The sequence below is a fragment of the Anabrus simplex genome, chromosome 1 (assembly GCF_040414725.1).
Source record: "Anabrus simplex isolate iqAnaSimp1 chromosome 1, ASM4041472v1, whole genome shotgun sequence".
Lineage (NCBI taxonomy): Eukaryota > Metazoa > Arthropoda > Insecta > Orthoptera > Tettigoniidae > Anabrus > Anabrus simplex.
In genome coordinates, this window is record NC_090265.1 from 1,058,267,204 (window position 1) to 1,058,284,053 (window position 16,850).

Genomic DNA, 16,850 nt, shown 5'->3' on the forward strand with positions numbered 1-16,850 from the left:
TAATTTACGTTACCCACAGTTATGTTTTGTTCACATTTTTAAAATTATTATCCTGGCATGTTAGTCTTAAGAGATTATTAACATTCATATATTATATTATATATGGTTAGAAAGGTCACAAACCTTGACCTAAAGATTGTCTACAGGCTGAAGACGCCCAAATTATGGGTGAAACATGTACCTGATAAGTCTACATAAATTCATGTAGATTCAAACCACATTAAACGTGGAAAGTATTGAATAGCTGATTTTATTAAATTATCCTTGAGATTTTATGCCTAGCGTCATCTTCAGTACGGAACAATAATGAGAGTTGTTACTTGTAATATATATAACTTTTCTAAGAAATCAAGTTATTTACTGCACTCAGCGGAAAGTTATTGGCTGTATGGTCTGCCGCAATAACAAACTAAATTTAATCAGCAAGACACACTTAGATACTTGATTAGGAAAAATAGGTGATGCTAGGAGAACCTGTCACAGGTTTCCAAAATTCATGAGAGGTTTCATATTTTCCCTAACTCAGCTGCATCTGGATAACGGAGATGATGATGATGATGATGGTGATGATTGGCCCTTGCTAGTGAGATGTAGTGTTTACACTCCACTATGTCTTCTGGTATGGGCTAGAGCAATTTGTTACTTCCATTGACCTGTCTCAGTCTGATCCTTGGCTTTGACAATATGAAAGTGACCGAGGTATGAGCGATGCTAGTAATACCATGTTTTATGCAGCCAGTCCCTGCTATGAATGGTGTGAAAATATCACTCATAGGGTTGGATGGTGCATACATTTCAGTGGGCTTGGCAGGCTAATATGCAATAGCAACTTCTGGCTTGGTGAGGAAAGCATCAGGAAACTACCTCACTACTCATTTCCCTAGTACGTCTCTTCAGTGCTAGGCTATCTATGATTGCTTTTGGTGGAACTGCAGAGGATCAAACTAGCCTTTGGCTGAATACCCAACATACAGATGGTGATGATAGTGGATAAATTCTGATGTAAATTAATGTATTGCTATAGTAATACATTAAAAAATTATAATACACATTTGAGATTAGTCAAAACATTTCAGTTCTAAAGTACTAACCTCTAGTGCAGAGATACAAAAGAACAAACCAAACCATACCTGCTTCCAAGTGTCAGTTAGAGACTACTAAATGTAATGCAGAAAATGAAAAGGGACCATTTGTCGAAATTATTCTAGTTTCAATACTCAATGGATTATTTAAAATTGCAGTTACGGTGGTGAATTTCCAAATGAAAGAAAACAGAAAATTTTGTCATACTTACGGAACTGTAAGGATGAAGGCCTGTAAAAACTCTGAAGTAATCTGAAATTTATCTGCATTACCATTTACTAAAAATAAAATGCAGTCTGGTCTTTTCTTAGAAGAATATATTTTCTGAAGGGTTCCTTCAAAATGACTGATCAGCTTGTCTTCAGCTGTGCAAAAGGAAAAAGAGCATGTACTAATAAATATTTTGTACATATGATCAGCTATTTCACAGAATATCATATTTACACACAGTACACATCCCTATTTAGGACACCATTCTTTTTTTTCTCTGAAGGAAAGTATACATACAGTAATTTTAACAGAAAAATCCTAACTCCTTAGCTATAATTTAATTGTGATGATTGTTGGGCCTAACATCAAAGTTTTCAGCCCCTGCTATAATTAGAATCAATTCAGGAGTGATGGTAAATCTATCATCAAGATTTTTACTCAGTTCAATTGTTTGTCTTTGAATTTTGAATAATTTTTATTTTTGTCCTTAAAAATCATATTGCTTACATTGTATTTCATGGTGCTTTTCATTATACTACTCTGTACAAACAAACGTTGTTTCTGTAACATGAACATTATGAGTACCATGAGGCAATTACCTTGTTCATCAGCATATTACACAACTATCATCTGAAATGGTACTAGGTGTAATCCATTTTTCATTTTGTCACTTATAGTATCATTGCTTGTAATTGTAGACATTATGATACGTGTTTTGGGCTTTTGCTGTGTCAGAAAACAAGGTCGAATCCTTTACGTTTCGCAGAGAACTTTGCTCCATGTCTTCAGAAGAAAATCTTGTCTGTTCATGAGCAAGACTTTTCTAATAATTTGAATTTACAAATGCTTTATTATTGGTCTATAGAAAGTGGTACTTTTGTTCATCACTAGATGGCTCACTGGGCACAGAATGAACCATCTTATGATGAAGAGAGTACGAATTAGGAAAACACTGAAATGAATGAACAATAGTGAAAAAACAGGGAATAGAACTACCTAAGTAAATCCTTAATAGCTGGCAACCACATATTGGTATCCAGAGTCCCTGCTGAAATTGTTGTGTTTTTTTTTTTTTTTTTTTTTTTTTTTTTTTGCCAGTTGCTTTACGTCACACCGACACAGATAGATCTTATGGCGTCAATGGGACAGGAAAGGCCTAAGAATGGGAAGGAAGCGGCCGTGGCCTTAACTAAGGTACAGTCCCAGCATTGTTGTGATTTTTAGATATTTCTACAGCTTCCTGTATAATCCTAGAGTGTATAGTGTGGGTACGAGCTCGAACGTCTTGGAACATGACTTCATGACCCATTAATAGAGCGTCTTGAGGTATTGCTGACTCGTCTGGCTGGTTGAGATGGATATTTTGTTGGTGTTCCTTGATATGAGTATCAATGGACCAGCATGTTTGGCCAATATATACCTTTCTGCAAATACAAGGAATTTTGTATAACTCACAGTGTAATAGTGGGGACAATTTGTCCTTGCTTTTGCCTAAACTATAAGCAGTTTTTGTGATGGTGCCAAACACGGTTTTTATATTGTGCTTGCAGAGGACCTTGGCAATTAGATTTGTGGTATTGTGAATGAAAGGAAGGTAGATAGTTCTCTTTACTTATTCAATGAGTTCTGCTAAGTCGTTGCTCTGGGATGCAGAGCTTTATGAATCTGTACATCGTTGTAATCGTTATCCTTGATAGTGACTTTGAGTGTGTTCATCTCCTTGTAGATATTTGATGGCTCACAAATTTGTTTCGCCCTTGTGGTAAATGTCATGAGAATGCCCTATTTTTGTGCTGGATGGTGGTGAGAATCCGCATGGAGGTAGCGATTTGTGTGGATAGACTTACAATAAATTGTGTGTTCTAAGGATCCGTCCATTTTCTTTCTTACTAGAATATCCAAGAAAGGAAGCCATGATCTAGTAAGAAAGAAATTGAATGGCTAGATGGCCCATATAAAACAAAATCTTGGACTGGTATATTAGGAAAGGGTAAATTCTACAAGTACTCAAAGCATAATATGTAAGCGTTGTCATCTTTGTCTGCAGCCACAGCTTTCTTACTAGTATAGAGAACTCTTTGGTTCTTCTTTTTTGACCTATGAGTTCTGGCACCACAGCATGTTTAGCGTTATCATTTAAACTTTTATATTTCAACTTAGTCTTAAGGCTTTCACAGTTACTACATACCTAGAGTGAGGAAGTGTTTATATTCCGATAGTTCAGCAGAGTAGCCAACTTAACAACAGTGCAGAAAAAATTTTCTGACAGTTTTTGCACTGTATGCATAATTCGATCCTCAATTAAACAGCCTTGAAGATCCAACTCTTGACAGGTTTCTGCACTAAATCATGTGTCTATCTTCAAAGAATAATAACAATATGAAAATAACTTTTTTTTTTTTAGCACTTGACTTGAGCCAGTCTGTTTGCACTGCTGATAATTTGATTTTCAGTGCCTACACTGACATAAAATCTAGTAGCTGTCTTTGTGCCAGCACCACTATCTAAGGGTAGCATGTCTTCCTCTCACCCGGAGGTCCTGGGTTCAATTACTAGCTAGGTCAGAGATTTTTACCTGGACCTGAGGTTGGTTCGAGGTCCACTCAACTCACGTGATTATAATTGAGGAGCTGTCTGATGGTGAGATGGTAACCCCAGTCTAGAAAAACCAAGAATTACGGCTGAGAGGATTTGTTGTACTGATCATGCGTCACCTCATAATCTGCAGGTCTTTGTGCTGAGCAGTCGCTTGATAGGCCAAGGCCCATTAAGACTGCAGTGTTATGGGGTTTGGTTTATCTTTGTGTCATAGAGGTATTCTTCAACACCACTAAATTTGCACTATACTTCCTGGGGGTTGTATCCATTGAAGACAGATATTACACAAACATCAGATAAAATTAACCTGATATTAACCTACTACAACTTAGCTACAAGAAGCTTATACATTTCTTACTTAGCCATTCTGTAATTTGCTTTTATGTCACACTGACCCAAACAGATCTTATCGCGGAGATGGGATAGGAAAGGGCTGGCAGTGGAAAGAAAGCAGCTGTGGCCTTAAATAAGGTGTGAAAATGGGAAAACACAGAAAAGTATCTTCAGGGCTGTCGACAGTGCGGTTCAAACCCACTGTCTTCTGAATGCAAGCTCATAGCTGTGCGGCCCTAACCAGATGGCTAACTCACTAGATTCTTAGCCATTTGACAGTAAATATGTTTTCTCTTTGGAGTAGAGAGCAAGGACATGAGTAGTGTAGCAGGCTCATTGCTGTCTGAAAAAGTCATACTGAAGTGATTGTTCTATGGTATTTGTTGCCAGCTTTTGGTCTAAGTAATTAGCATTTTTATGCGTGCATATGAAAAGGGACCACATTTTGGGTATTGAGATAAAGGTACTGTCGTGTTCCATAATATGTAACTAATATCTTGTAATTAAATTGAATGCCTCTGAAAGAAATTAAAGCCTTAAATTAGCATGTGATGTTACAAAATAAGATTTCGTAACTGTTTAAAAATTTGGTTACTCATGACACAAATAACTACTAAACTATTTGAAAGTTATGCTGGCGTTTACATTTTCATATTCACTGGTATTCTGATGTAGATTTTTTAAAATGAATGTTACCAACAGATATTATTTACAGTCTAATTTTTCATGGAGATCTATCTATCAATGCTAAGTCTCTGACATTTTATGACTAGCGGAAGGTCACTGAAGATAACTAATTGCAACACTACTGCACTTCACAAAAATTATCACATACCCTAATGATCGTTAATTACAGCCAGCATAAGACAGGAATATCAGTTATTCACGCTGAAACCTGCATTTTGGACATATTATATGTCCCTTCACCATCTGGTCCCGATGCCCTAACTCTCCACAGTAGCAGTAGGTGGATCGAGACCTCTTCTTTGCGAAGAATTTTCTCGAAGTTGGTGGTTTTCTCTTCTGAGCCTTAAATGTTTTTTAGGTGTTACACTTTTTGAAGAAGATAATGATGGAGTAATTATTGGCAGAGGAGGAGAAACAGAAGTCGGCTCTGTAAGATTTTCACTTGAGGTGGTTAGTGGCAGCGTTGTTGGAGCAGGGAAAGATGTTGTAGCAGGACATAGTATATCTTTCTTATCTTCTGATACAAAGGGTCTAATTTTGTCATGGAAATTCATCTGTCTATCGATGCTAAGTCCTTGAGGTTTGATGACTTGTGGAAGGTCACTGAAGTCAGGCGGTGGATCTTCTGGGAGGATGGTGTAGGGTACTTATGGATTTCTTTGTCAACACTACACCAGGGTGCTCTTTCATATCCACAAAGTGATGTATCTAGGTTTTTTGTGGAATGTTTTTCATTCCAGCATGGAACTTGTTTTGCCAGTCATATGTAGGAATAGTTACATTTCCAGATTCTGTGCAAACAGTGACAGGAATAATAGAGCTAGAAACCCAACAACTTTTAGAGGCGACATTAATTACATCTTCAATAACTGCACTTTCATTTTTCTGATATCATCATCATCATCAATGTCCCACTTCAGTCGTCCAGGTGTGGTTAACAAGCCTCCTCCACTCTTTTCTGTCCTTCCACTTTTCTTGCTCCATTACTTCTGCCACATTCAAACCAGCTTCTCTAATGTCCATCTGATCCCTCCACCTTTCTCGGTCTTCCAAATGGTCTCTTTCCCTTAACTTCTCTTTCCAATTCCCTTCTTGCTACCCACTCTTTTCCCATTCTGTTTACATGTCCAAACCATCTCAGTCTTGCTTTCTGTATCTTCTGTACTAATGGTTCTATATTTAGCTCTTCTCTGATTTTGATATTTTGAATTCTATCTCTTCTTTGTCTTTTTAAACAATGTTCTTAAAAATTTCATTTCTACTGCTTGGATCTTACTATCTTGTCTCTTATTAGTTATCTGCATTTCTAGTCTGTATGTTACAATTGGTATGAAATACTGTTTATATAATATTAATTTCGTTCTCTTGGGTACTTTGTCATCCTGTAAAAGCTCTCTCATTTGATGATAAAATGTTGTACCTTTACTTATTCTGTTATTAATTTCAAGGTTGATTTCATTACTTCCATTAATAATGCTACTGAGATATGGAAACTGTTCTACATTCTCTAACCATTCTCCATCTATATTCACTTGGCTTCTCTTTTTCTCTTTTCCACAGTGCATGACTACAGTTTTCTTTTTACTAATTACCATTCTAAACTCCTTCATATTTTCATTACAAATGTCCAGTCTCCTTTGTACTTCCTTTTCTCCCTTACCCTGCAATTCCCTTTTCTGGAATGCTGTCTTGAAAGAACCAAAATACAAATCAGATTAAAATTTCGTGTGTCCCACTGGCAAAAATAAAATTTTGCAACTGTTATTTTCTTCTGTCATAACTCTCCACATGAGATAACTCATTAAGATGTTATTTTTATTTTGCCCAAGACAGTTATCAGCACAAAATTCTAAATGCTCCTCATCTAATGAAAATGTTTCCAAGAAGTGATGTACAAGGTATAAGACAGTATTTACTCCTTTACCTTCAAAACAAACTTCTGGAATAATGTACAAAACAAATTTGTTAATTGGTTGACATGCTACACCAAAGAGACTTTGTAGCCCATTAGAAAGAAAATGGGTCCAACTTGTTGTGGATCATTTGTAAGTGCACCTGTTTGGCAAAATCAAAACTATAATGCATTGTGCCTTTGTACGTGTTACAGCTATGTGGCCCAAGAGACAAAGGAGTTCCCAGTTGTCTAATCCCTTTTCTACAATTTTCTATGGTGTTTTTATAAGCAGTCCAGTCTGCTTGGATGTGATTAAGATGTTGTATAGTCTTCCCAATCAGATTTTATTTTTTTCCTTCTCATCCATAATTGACAGTTTCCCTATTACAGTTAAATTTTTTCTACAAGTCATTACAGACTATGAATCTCATTGTTGAATCTGTATTAACAGTTGAACTTCTTACAAAATTGTAAAAAAGCTATTTTAATCCTCCTAGACCAGGGATGGCGAACCTTTTCCAACTAGTGTGCCATTTTAGGTCTGGATTATTATTCTCAGCTGTTTACTGTGCCACTTGTTATTTTCGTTTGTAATGGATACAACCTCCGCCCCTACTAACCACCGCCACCACCAACTTCCATCCCTAATTCCAAATTGTGTTTCATAATATGATATTACATATATATATTGTAAAATACCAAATACATGTGATTGCATGCTTCATGATCGTATTTTGCGAAAAATACTTAGTAGCTTTGTCATTTATGTTAGGTTCATAACTTGTCTTCACAACGTTCACTGTAGAAAATATCTGCTTGCAGGCGTATGATGACCCAAACAAAGTAAGTAGCGCTGTAGCGAGTTTCTTTTGTGGGAGACTGTTCCACTGTTCAAGTATTAAGTTCTCCGGCTTCTGGGGAGAGTATTCACCATCCACAGCACATCCGATTTTCACTAATGCTTCGTCAAGTTGTACGAACTTTTTCACCCATACATGCTTTCTTAAAATTCAGTCAACTCCATTTCTAAACTGTCAATATCTAACCAGTCAAAAAAAAAACCCAACTCATTTGTGCAATATGAGGTTTTGAAATAAAGTGCGATACTTTCTCCATATCTCAATATTGGGATAATTTCTTGGCAACTATTTGTCTTACAAAATTCACAACAATAAACAGTTACTTACTAAGATAAACTACGCGATGCTGGCAACTACACACAAGCCAAACTTCATTAATTCACTTGATATGAGTGAGCGAATGGCTCATCGGCTGCATCTGACATTTATTTCACTTGACTTCCGGACCTGTGGGTGTTGTTGTGTTGCCATAATGCATGTTCGAATGGAACTAGAATTTAGATATTCGGTATTTATTTCTTAAACCTGAAACACTATGACTATACGATGGATGAGATATGTATAGTCTAGAGTACAAAACGTACATAAAAATGTTAAGATGGTCATGTGGTGTGCCACCGAAATTGTGTTCGCGTGTCACCTAATGACACGCGTGGCATAGGTTCGCCATCCCTGTCCTAGACGATAGTTTTTGTACAATTTTGTAAGAAGTTCTACAAGTCATACAAAGATCAGTCTTGGGTTTCTGAACTACTATGTTACTGTTAAATGTACACCAGAAGGAATACCAGGACAAGAGTGATACAGGAATTCTCTCTAATGATTTACAACTGTCAGAGTATAATGTATGAATGTACTTCTGAGACATGCTGGTTAGGAGAAGCATGAGATCACTTCTTCGTTTTGCAGGGATCTGGTCTGGCATGACAAGTGCATTTTGTTCACCAAAATTATTCATAAAGTTGACTGCATGTTTAAGATCATCAATGGGAATAGATTTTATCTGAGAAGTCTTTAATATGTTTCGGTGAATTTTAGACTGCACCACTTCTTTCTTGAATAATTGTTCCTTAAAATTTTTCAGCCTCTTAGAGTCACAAGCGAATACAAATTGAAAGAATGACTGACATGCCTCCTGCCCTCTGAAGTGATAAGTTGTGTAAGCTTCTTTCCTGTCATAAATTTTTCTTTTATAAGCTGTCGTCATTGGCTGGTTTCATACTAAAGCATCCATTGCACCCATCATTAAGATGTGTTGGTGACTGACATGTTCACCACAATTGTAATCCAGTTTCTAACAGTCTATTCTCCAAGAATGAATGAAGCTTTTGGGAAAACAACCAGTGCAATTTCTTGTACAGCCACAACCCTTGTTTACAAATTCTTTAACCTCCTCTGTATATTTGGAGGCTATTTGAACTTTTGGTACATCACGTAAAACACATGTACATGTCAGCAGAGTCCTCCTGCAACTCGTCTATTGTGGAAATTTCAAAAAGTTTACTTTCCTCAAAATCACTATCCTCACCAGAACTTTCACTTCAAACTCAAGGGGTGCACTGAAGTAGTCTGAAGTAGGTAACATTCATAGTTCCAGCAGCAAGTCACTGTCTGCATATTGTCTTAAAGCTTTTACAATAACATCTGCTGCACTGCTGCATCACTAGGCCCTGACATAGTAAGAATTATTACTCCTTATTTTGGAACCTAATCTATTTAAAACTTTTTAATAAAATATTCGAACTACATAAATAATAAGGAAAACATCACACTTCTCCACACTATGAAATACACTGAAAGACTGTATCGGTATTGGAAATGTTTGGAGTAGACAGGGTGTTTATGAAACCTATTACCTTTAAAAGTGCCCAGCTAGGGTTTATTTATCATAAGATCTTCTTATCTTGTGTTTGTGCAGCTGTGAGCGTGAGTGAGTAAGTGTGCAGAGCATCGCTTACGATGTGAAAAGTGGTCCCTTTTCTTAGTATTAAATAAACCTCATGTTTTAGCAGTGATTATTTTCAGAGGGCTTTTAAATTCATGCAATGAGTAGATGACGGTCTAAGCAAAACACTCACTTATTCCATAAGCTTCTGAGGGACATGAAGTTTCACTTTTTTCAATAACAATCCTCTTCCATCCTTTTCTATCTTGAGGCCGCTCTTCCCAGTTATCAAGTTATACATAGGCATCAAAAACGAAAATTTGACATTTTACTTTCTTGAGTGTCTTTTTTTATTATTACATAAATTGTTGACCGAGAAGTGGTCCCTTTTCTTATGCATGCACACATTTGTTGTTGTGTGTGCTGGATCACATTAAAGACAACACTAGGGAGTTTTATATAATCATATGGTCTCAGCTACTGTGAGCAAACATTCTTAATTTGACATCATCTGGCTGTTTGCTTGTCAATCTCAATGTTCTGTTTTAATCTAGGCCTATTAGGTGACAGAGTAAACCAAATCCCTCTTGGGCTAATGTTTAGTCTATGAAGTTACGAACCAAACCAAACTTCAGCACTGCGATGTGCATACGTCAAGTTACCTGATGCGGGCTCTGATTACTATTCAGTCAATAAACAAACAAGGCATAGAAACATGGGGTCTAAGAATAAGCAATGTGTAGTACACTGCTGCCAATCATTGGGTAAATTATAATAACAAACCTTGTTTTGTTTAAATTGCATGGGACTGTAAGTTATGTGTATCTCTTCCCACTGAAGGTATGCAATAATGCTGAGAGGCACCTTGAGAGCAGAGGGATACTGGAGATACATCATTCAAAAAATGTTAAAAATAAGATTACATGTAGTATATTTGACCAAAAGAAGATAATTTTATTCTCTCAACTGAATCAACTCAATGGATAATTCAAATACTTACCCAAACACTGTGGTGGGGTGCGCAGTCTGCGGTAGCCTACCACGTCTTCTGTACTGAGAGAACATCTCACCTCCTTGCTCCCAAACACTGAGAGTGGATATTCGCACACCAATGTGCACTGCACATCTTGAGAATATGGTACTGCAGAACAGTTGTGCCATGTCCCATTCAACACTTGGAGGTAACACTTTTTAGCATCTGAAATAGTAAACTATTAGTTACATCATGAACATCAATACATAAAATAAAACAAAGTCCTTGATCCTGTCTGTCTGTCTGTCTGTCTGTCTGTATGTCTGTCTGTCTGTCTGTCTGTCTGTCTGTTTGAGCTAATCTCAAGAACCACTGGATGGATTTTGATGTAATTTTCACATTCCGTAAAGCATTTCTTGAGAAAGGTCTATGCATAGAAATACAGTATTCATCTGTGGCCAAAAAAAAAAGCTGAGCAATAATGATTTAAGTGAAGCAAGTCAAAGAAAAAATGACCATCCATGCATCTTTTTTTAGCTTATGCTGGCTAAAGTGTTAAAGATATATCTATACTATGAGGGTAAGAATTGTTCAGCATAAACATTTCTACAAAAAAAGACCACGACAGCATATATCTATCTTTAATACATAGCCCACTGTAAGAGCTTTTTTGTTACAGTTTGGAGTAAAGAAACAATGTTGATTTTAGAAACAACTTTTTAAATTAATGAATTAATTCTAATCAAAATCAATTGTTTATTCACCTCAAGAAACTAATGTAGATTAAAATGTCATTTGCAGTATGTGATTTTCATCTATATTTTAGGAGACATAATTGTTTTAAATTTTTCATGCAATCTCCAGTCTGAAATAACAATAGATGTCCTGAATCCCTTGAGGTAGGAAGTCAAAATCTTTCAGGGAAGTTGCTCTTAGGCCCAAGGTGCCTGCTATAAAAGCTTTCTGAAAACTGAGGTAAACTTGAGATTTAATAGTAAATTATGGAAATATAAATAACCAGCTTCAAAGTGAGTGAGTAACAAGCGAGCGAGCAGGCGAACTTTTCACCAATGCCATCGCTGGCTTGGATCAGCCACATAGTAACAGCTAACAGTTGAGATGAGGCGAGAGAAGTGTAGATGTGTTGAAAGTTCAGCTGTTAATTTGATGCACCTCAGCTTTTTTATTCTGTCTGTGAACATTTGTTGCACAGGCTACAGTAAAATAATTAAAAGTTTTCCAGTGATTTTAGTTATATATGTTAACCCATCATGCCAAGGCAGAAAGCAAATATAAGTCATAGTACATCGGACTCTAATAGAACAATCAAACTGACCAACAAAGAGATTCTCGATTGTCTCAAGGCAGAGAAAGAATGGCTTCACAAAGAGTAAGAGAGTCACCATTTGATAATAATTGTGTGTGGCTATTTCTAGTCAGGTGTAGCCCTTGGAAGGCAGACCCTCCGATGAGGATGGGCGGCATCTGCCATGTGTAGGTAACTGCGTGTTATTGTGGTGGAGGATAGTGTTATGTGTGGTGTGTGAGTTTCAGGGATGTTGGGGACAGCATAAACACCCATCCCCTGAGCCATTGGAATTAACCAATGAAGGGTAAAATCCACGACCCAGCCGGGAATTGAACCCGGGACCCTCTGAGTCAAAGGCCAGTACGCTGACCATTCAGACAACGAGTGGGATATTGTAATAATCATCCGTCTTTAGATCGAAGGAGGCATAATTCAAAGAGCTGTCTTTCAGTTGATCGAAACAGACACAATTCTTAGAGAGAAAGAGAGTCCTCTGTTAAGCAAAACAATTGACAATATAGTGTCAGAGCCAAACATGTTAGTCTGAGAAAGGGAAGAAATATTCCTAGTTTGAGGTCTGATAAAAAATATTCCACTATGCATTATGAATCATCCATAAATTATGAAAATAATGCTTTAGTTTCCTCAGGTACCATGCCTGTAGTCTGTCAATGTTATCTATCTCTAAAATGATAAGATGAATCAAAAAGTATATATTGTTTCCAGGGAAAAGTTAAACCAAAAGGAATCTTTCCCCTCCCTGAACCATTGCAATTTGCTTCTTATAGATGACCATCCAAACCGTAAATGATTTAGGAATCACATATGTCATTATAATAATGCATTTCAAATGACCTCTTTAATGATTACACAAGTAATTGAACATGGCTTTATGCTAACATTTAACGTACAAGGACAAGTATACGGTACTATTTAGCTAGCAGTCCATATCATACTGATCACTAACAATCACAAATTCCTACAGATTTATTTCGATGCGAATTCTGAAACCCAACCTTCAACTCAATGTAACATCACTTGACAAGTTCTCAATAATTCCTCGATAAGGTTTTGCAGGAAAGTTACACAGCCATAATAATTACATTCAGTTTTTCAAAAATGTGACTGGCAGTGTCCTTCCAAATGTACTGGATTCTAATATTGTTAAAAATGCTGATAAAATGCCTATTGATTAACATTATGGCCAGTATAATGCCCCTACTATGAGTGAAGAAGCTGTTGTAATAGTGAGTAACAGTTTGACAGAAGGGAGAGAGGCTAGTACTACATAGAACTACATATTGTTTCCAGAGAAAAGTTAAACCAAAAGGAATCTTTCCTCCACCTGAACCATTGCAATTTGCTTTTTATAGATGACCATCCAAACAGTAAAGGATTTAGGAAGCACATATGTCATTATAATAATGCATTCAAATGACCTCTTTATTTATTACACTGTTACTGAATAATGACACATGCTCAATGATTTGAATGCAATGTACTTAGATGTGGAATGCTATTAAACCAGTATTTGGAAGATCAATATGCTAAAACAGAATCAGAGTGTTTAGTCTATATCCAAAATAATTAACAACACTATGAGTAAAAAATTACATCCATTTACAAGATGCTTTGCAGGAAAATTAACATACCGTATTGGAAACATCAGCCAGTTGGTCATATTGCCATCATCATTTACAAGAGGGCCAAGGTGTGTTCATGAAAGAATACAAGATGCAATGACTTAGGTTACAAAATATGGCAAACCTGATTTGAAGATCAATCAATCAATCAATCAATCAATCAATCAATCAATCAATCAATCAATCAATCAATCAATCAATCAATCAATCAATCAATACTGATGTGCATTTAGGTCAGTCGCTCAGGTGGCAAATTTCCTATCTGTTATTTTCCTAGCCTTTTCTTAAAAAATTGCAAAGAAATCGGATATTTATTTAACATCTCCCTTGGTAAGTTATTCCAGTCCATAACTCCCCTTCCTATAAAAAAATATTTGCCCCAATTTGTCCTCTTGAATTCCAACTTTATCTTCATATTGTGATCTTTCCTACTTTCAATGACACCAACTCAAACTTATTAGTCTACTGATGTCATTCCACACCATCTCTCCACTGACAGTTCAGAACATACCACTTAGTCGAGCAGCTCATCTCCTTTCTCCCAAGTCTTCCCAACCAAAACTTTGCAACATTATTGTAATGCTACTCTTTTGTCAAAAATAACCCAGAACAAATCAAGCAACTTTTCTTTGGATTGTTTTTCAGTTCTTGAATCAAGTAATCCTGGTGAGGGCCCCATACACTGGAACCATACTCTAGTTGGGATCTTACCAGAGACTTACATACCCTCTCCTTTACATCCTTACTACAACCCATAAATACCATTATAACCGTGTGCAGAGATATGTACCCTTTATTTACAAACCCATTTATGTGCTTACCCCAATGACGATCTTTTCATATATGAGTATTAACACCTAGGTACTTACAATGATCCCCAAAAGCAACTTTCACTCCATCAATGCAGTAATTAAGAATGAGAGGACTTTTCCTATTTGTGAAACTCACAACCCAACTTTTAACCCCGTTTATCATCATACCATTGCCTACTGTCCATTGCCCAAGGTCAATTTGCAGTTGATCACAATCCTGTAACATATTTATTACTCTATACAGAATAAAAACAACTGCAAAAAGCCTTCTCTCTGATTCCAGTTCTTTACTCATGTCATATACATATATATATACATGAGAAAACAAAAAGATCCAATAATACTGCCTTGAAGAATTCCCCTCTTAATTATTACAAGGTCAGATAAAGCTTCCCCTACTCTAATTCTCTGAGTTCTGTTTCCTAGAAATATATCCATATATTCAGTCACTCTTATGCCTAGTCCAATTGGACTCATTTTTGCCAGTAGTCTCCCATTATCTACCCTATGAAATGTTTTAGATAGGTCAATAGCAATACAGTCCATTTGGCCTCCTGAATCCAAGATATCTGCTATATCTTGCTGGAATCCTAGAGGTTGAGCTTCAGTGGAATAAGCTTCCCTAAATCCAAACTACCCTCTATCGAGTCGTTACCTTACTAGTGGTCAATAACTACACTGCATCTAATATCCTAGACATGGATCTCTTCAATTTATTCGGTTTTCAAATACATGACAACGTCAATGTAGTCTCCGCCTTACAACCTATCTCTGATGTCACCGATCTCCTAGAGCAATTTCCTGAAGTGTTCAATTCTACCTTACGCACAGCCAAAGACTACACAGCTCATATCCAACTGAAATCAGGAGCCAAGCCTCGCTTTTTCAAAGCACATCCAGTCCCACTTGCACTTCAAGATCAAGTTACTCAAGAATTACAGAGATGGATAGCAGACGGTATAGTAGTTCCCATCACTTCCAGTAAATGGGCTACTCCACTCATTGTATTTAACAAAGCTAATGGCAATATCCGCCTTTGTGGTGATTTTTGCTCTACAATCAACTCACAGATTGAAACCAATGTTTTTCCGATTCCCCGTCCTGAAGACTTATTTCGCCGTTTAGCCGGTGGACAGTTCTTCTCTAAAGTGGATCTCAAAGAAGCTTATCTACAGCTACTTTTAGACGAAAAATCCAAGCAGTGCCTCACACTGAATACCCCTCTTGGACTTCTACAGCTCCAGTGCCTACCTTTCGGTGTCTCTTCCTCCGCTGCGATTTTCCAGCGCTATTTAGCACAGCTTACCACCTCCATTCCTGGTTGTGCTAATTACCAGCAAAGATCATCAAGAACACCTGCATAATCTGCGCCTACTCCTCACCAAATTGAAAGAAAATGGCCTACGTGCTGATCTCGCTAAGTGCACATTCTTTCAACCTCAAGTTCACTACCTAGGTCACATGCTTGATAAGACTGGCATTCGACCTAGCAAACGGAACGTCTCTGCCATTGTCAACATGCCCGCACCACAGAACATCAAACAGCTCCAATCCTTCATAGGAAAAGCGAACTATTACAACAAGTTCATTCCACGCTTTGCTTCAGTAGCAGCTCCTCTGAATGCCTTACGCAAGAAAGGTGCTAAATTTCATTTGTCTCAGCAATGTCAATATGCCTGCCAGACTATCAACAAGGCTCTTGTCCATGCTGTCAAGCTTACTCGTTTTCAGCCCGGTAAGCTCCTCACTCTCGCCACGGACGCATCTGATTATGGACTCCGCACCGTTCTCTCCCAGAAGGATCATCACGGAGAAGAACGTCCTAGAGCCTTCGCTTCAAAGACACTCAACGCGCATCAACGTCACTACTCTCAGATAGAGAAAGAAGCTTTAGCTATTATATTTGGTATTCGCCGTTTCAATGAGTATCTCTATGGCAACCAATTCCTTATAATTACTGATCACAAGCCTCTTGTTCACTTATTCCATCCTGGTAATAAGATCCCTGACCATGCTCTAAGGAAACTTCAAAGATGGTCCATATTTCTTTCTGACTACTCCTATCAGATTGCCTATCGTAGCACATCCCAGCATTGTAATGCTGATGCTCTCTCTCACTTATCTGTAGGTCCTGATACTACTTTTGATTCTCAAGAATCTGAATGTCTTCAGTTAGACATAGAACTTGAAGACGCCATCTCCATTTTTCCCATTGACGCTACTTGCATCGCCAAAGCGACTGATAAGGATAGTACACTAGCTACAGTTCGTACTTATATCCGCAACGATTGGCCTCTTCAAACCAAGCTTCCTACCAGCCTTGCACCTTATCATCGTTTTCAGCATTGTCTCACGACTTGTGCCGGAGTTATCCTATTAGAAACAGGCACCCTATTCCGAGTGGTTATCCCACTTAGTCTATGCAAACAAGTTCTCGACTTGTTACATGAAGGTCATTGGGGAATATCACGCACCAAGCAACTCGTCCGTCAACACTGCTATTGGCCCGGTATTGACGCTGACATCGAGAAACTCATCCGCCACTGTGACCCTTGTCAGGTAC

General features: G+C 37.4%; 1 protein-coding gene across 1 annotated transcript in view; it reads right to left on the minus strand.

Moving 5' to 3' along the window:
• The window catches only part of LOC136857974 (uncharacterized), a 120,369-nt gene that overhangs the window by 73,933 nt on the left and 29,586 nt on the right, over positions 1–16,850 (minus strand). Inside the window, exons 5-6 of the mRNA XM_067137126.2 lie at positions 10,551–10,748; positions 1,295–1,448 (exon numbers count right to left, since the gene is read on the minus strand). Of these exons, the coding sequence (XP_066993227.2) occupies positions 1,295–1,448; positions 10,551–10,748 (352 nt within the window). The remainder of the gene's footprint in view (positions 1–1,294; positions 1,449–10,550; positions 10,749–16,850) is intronic.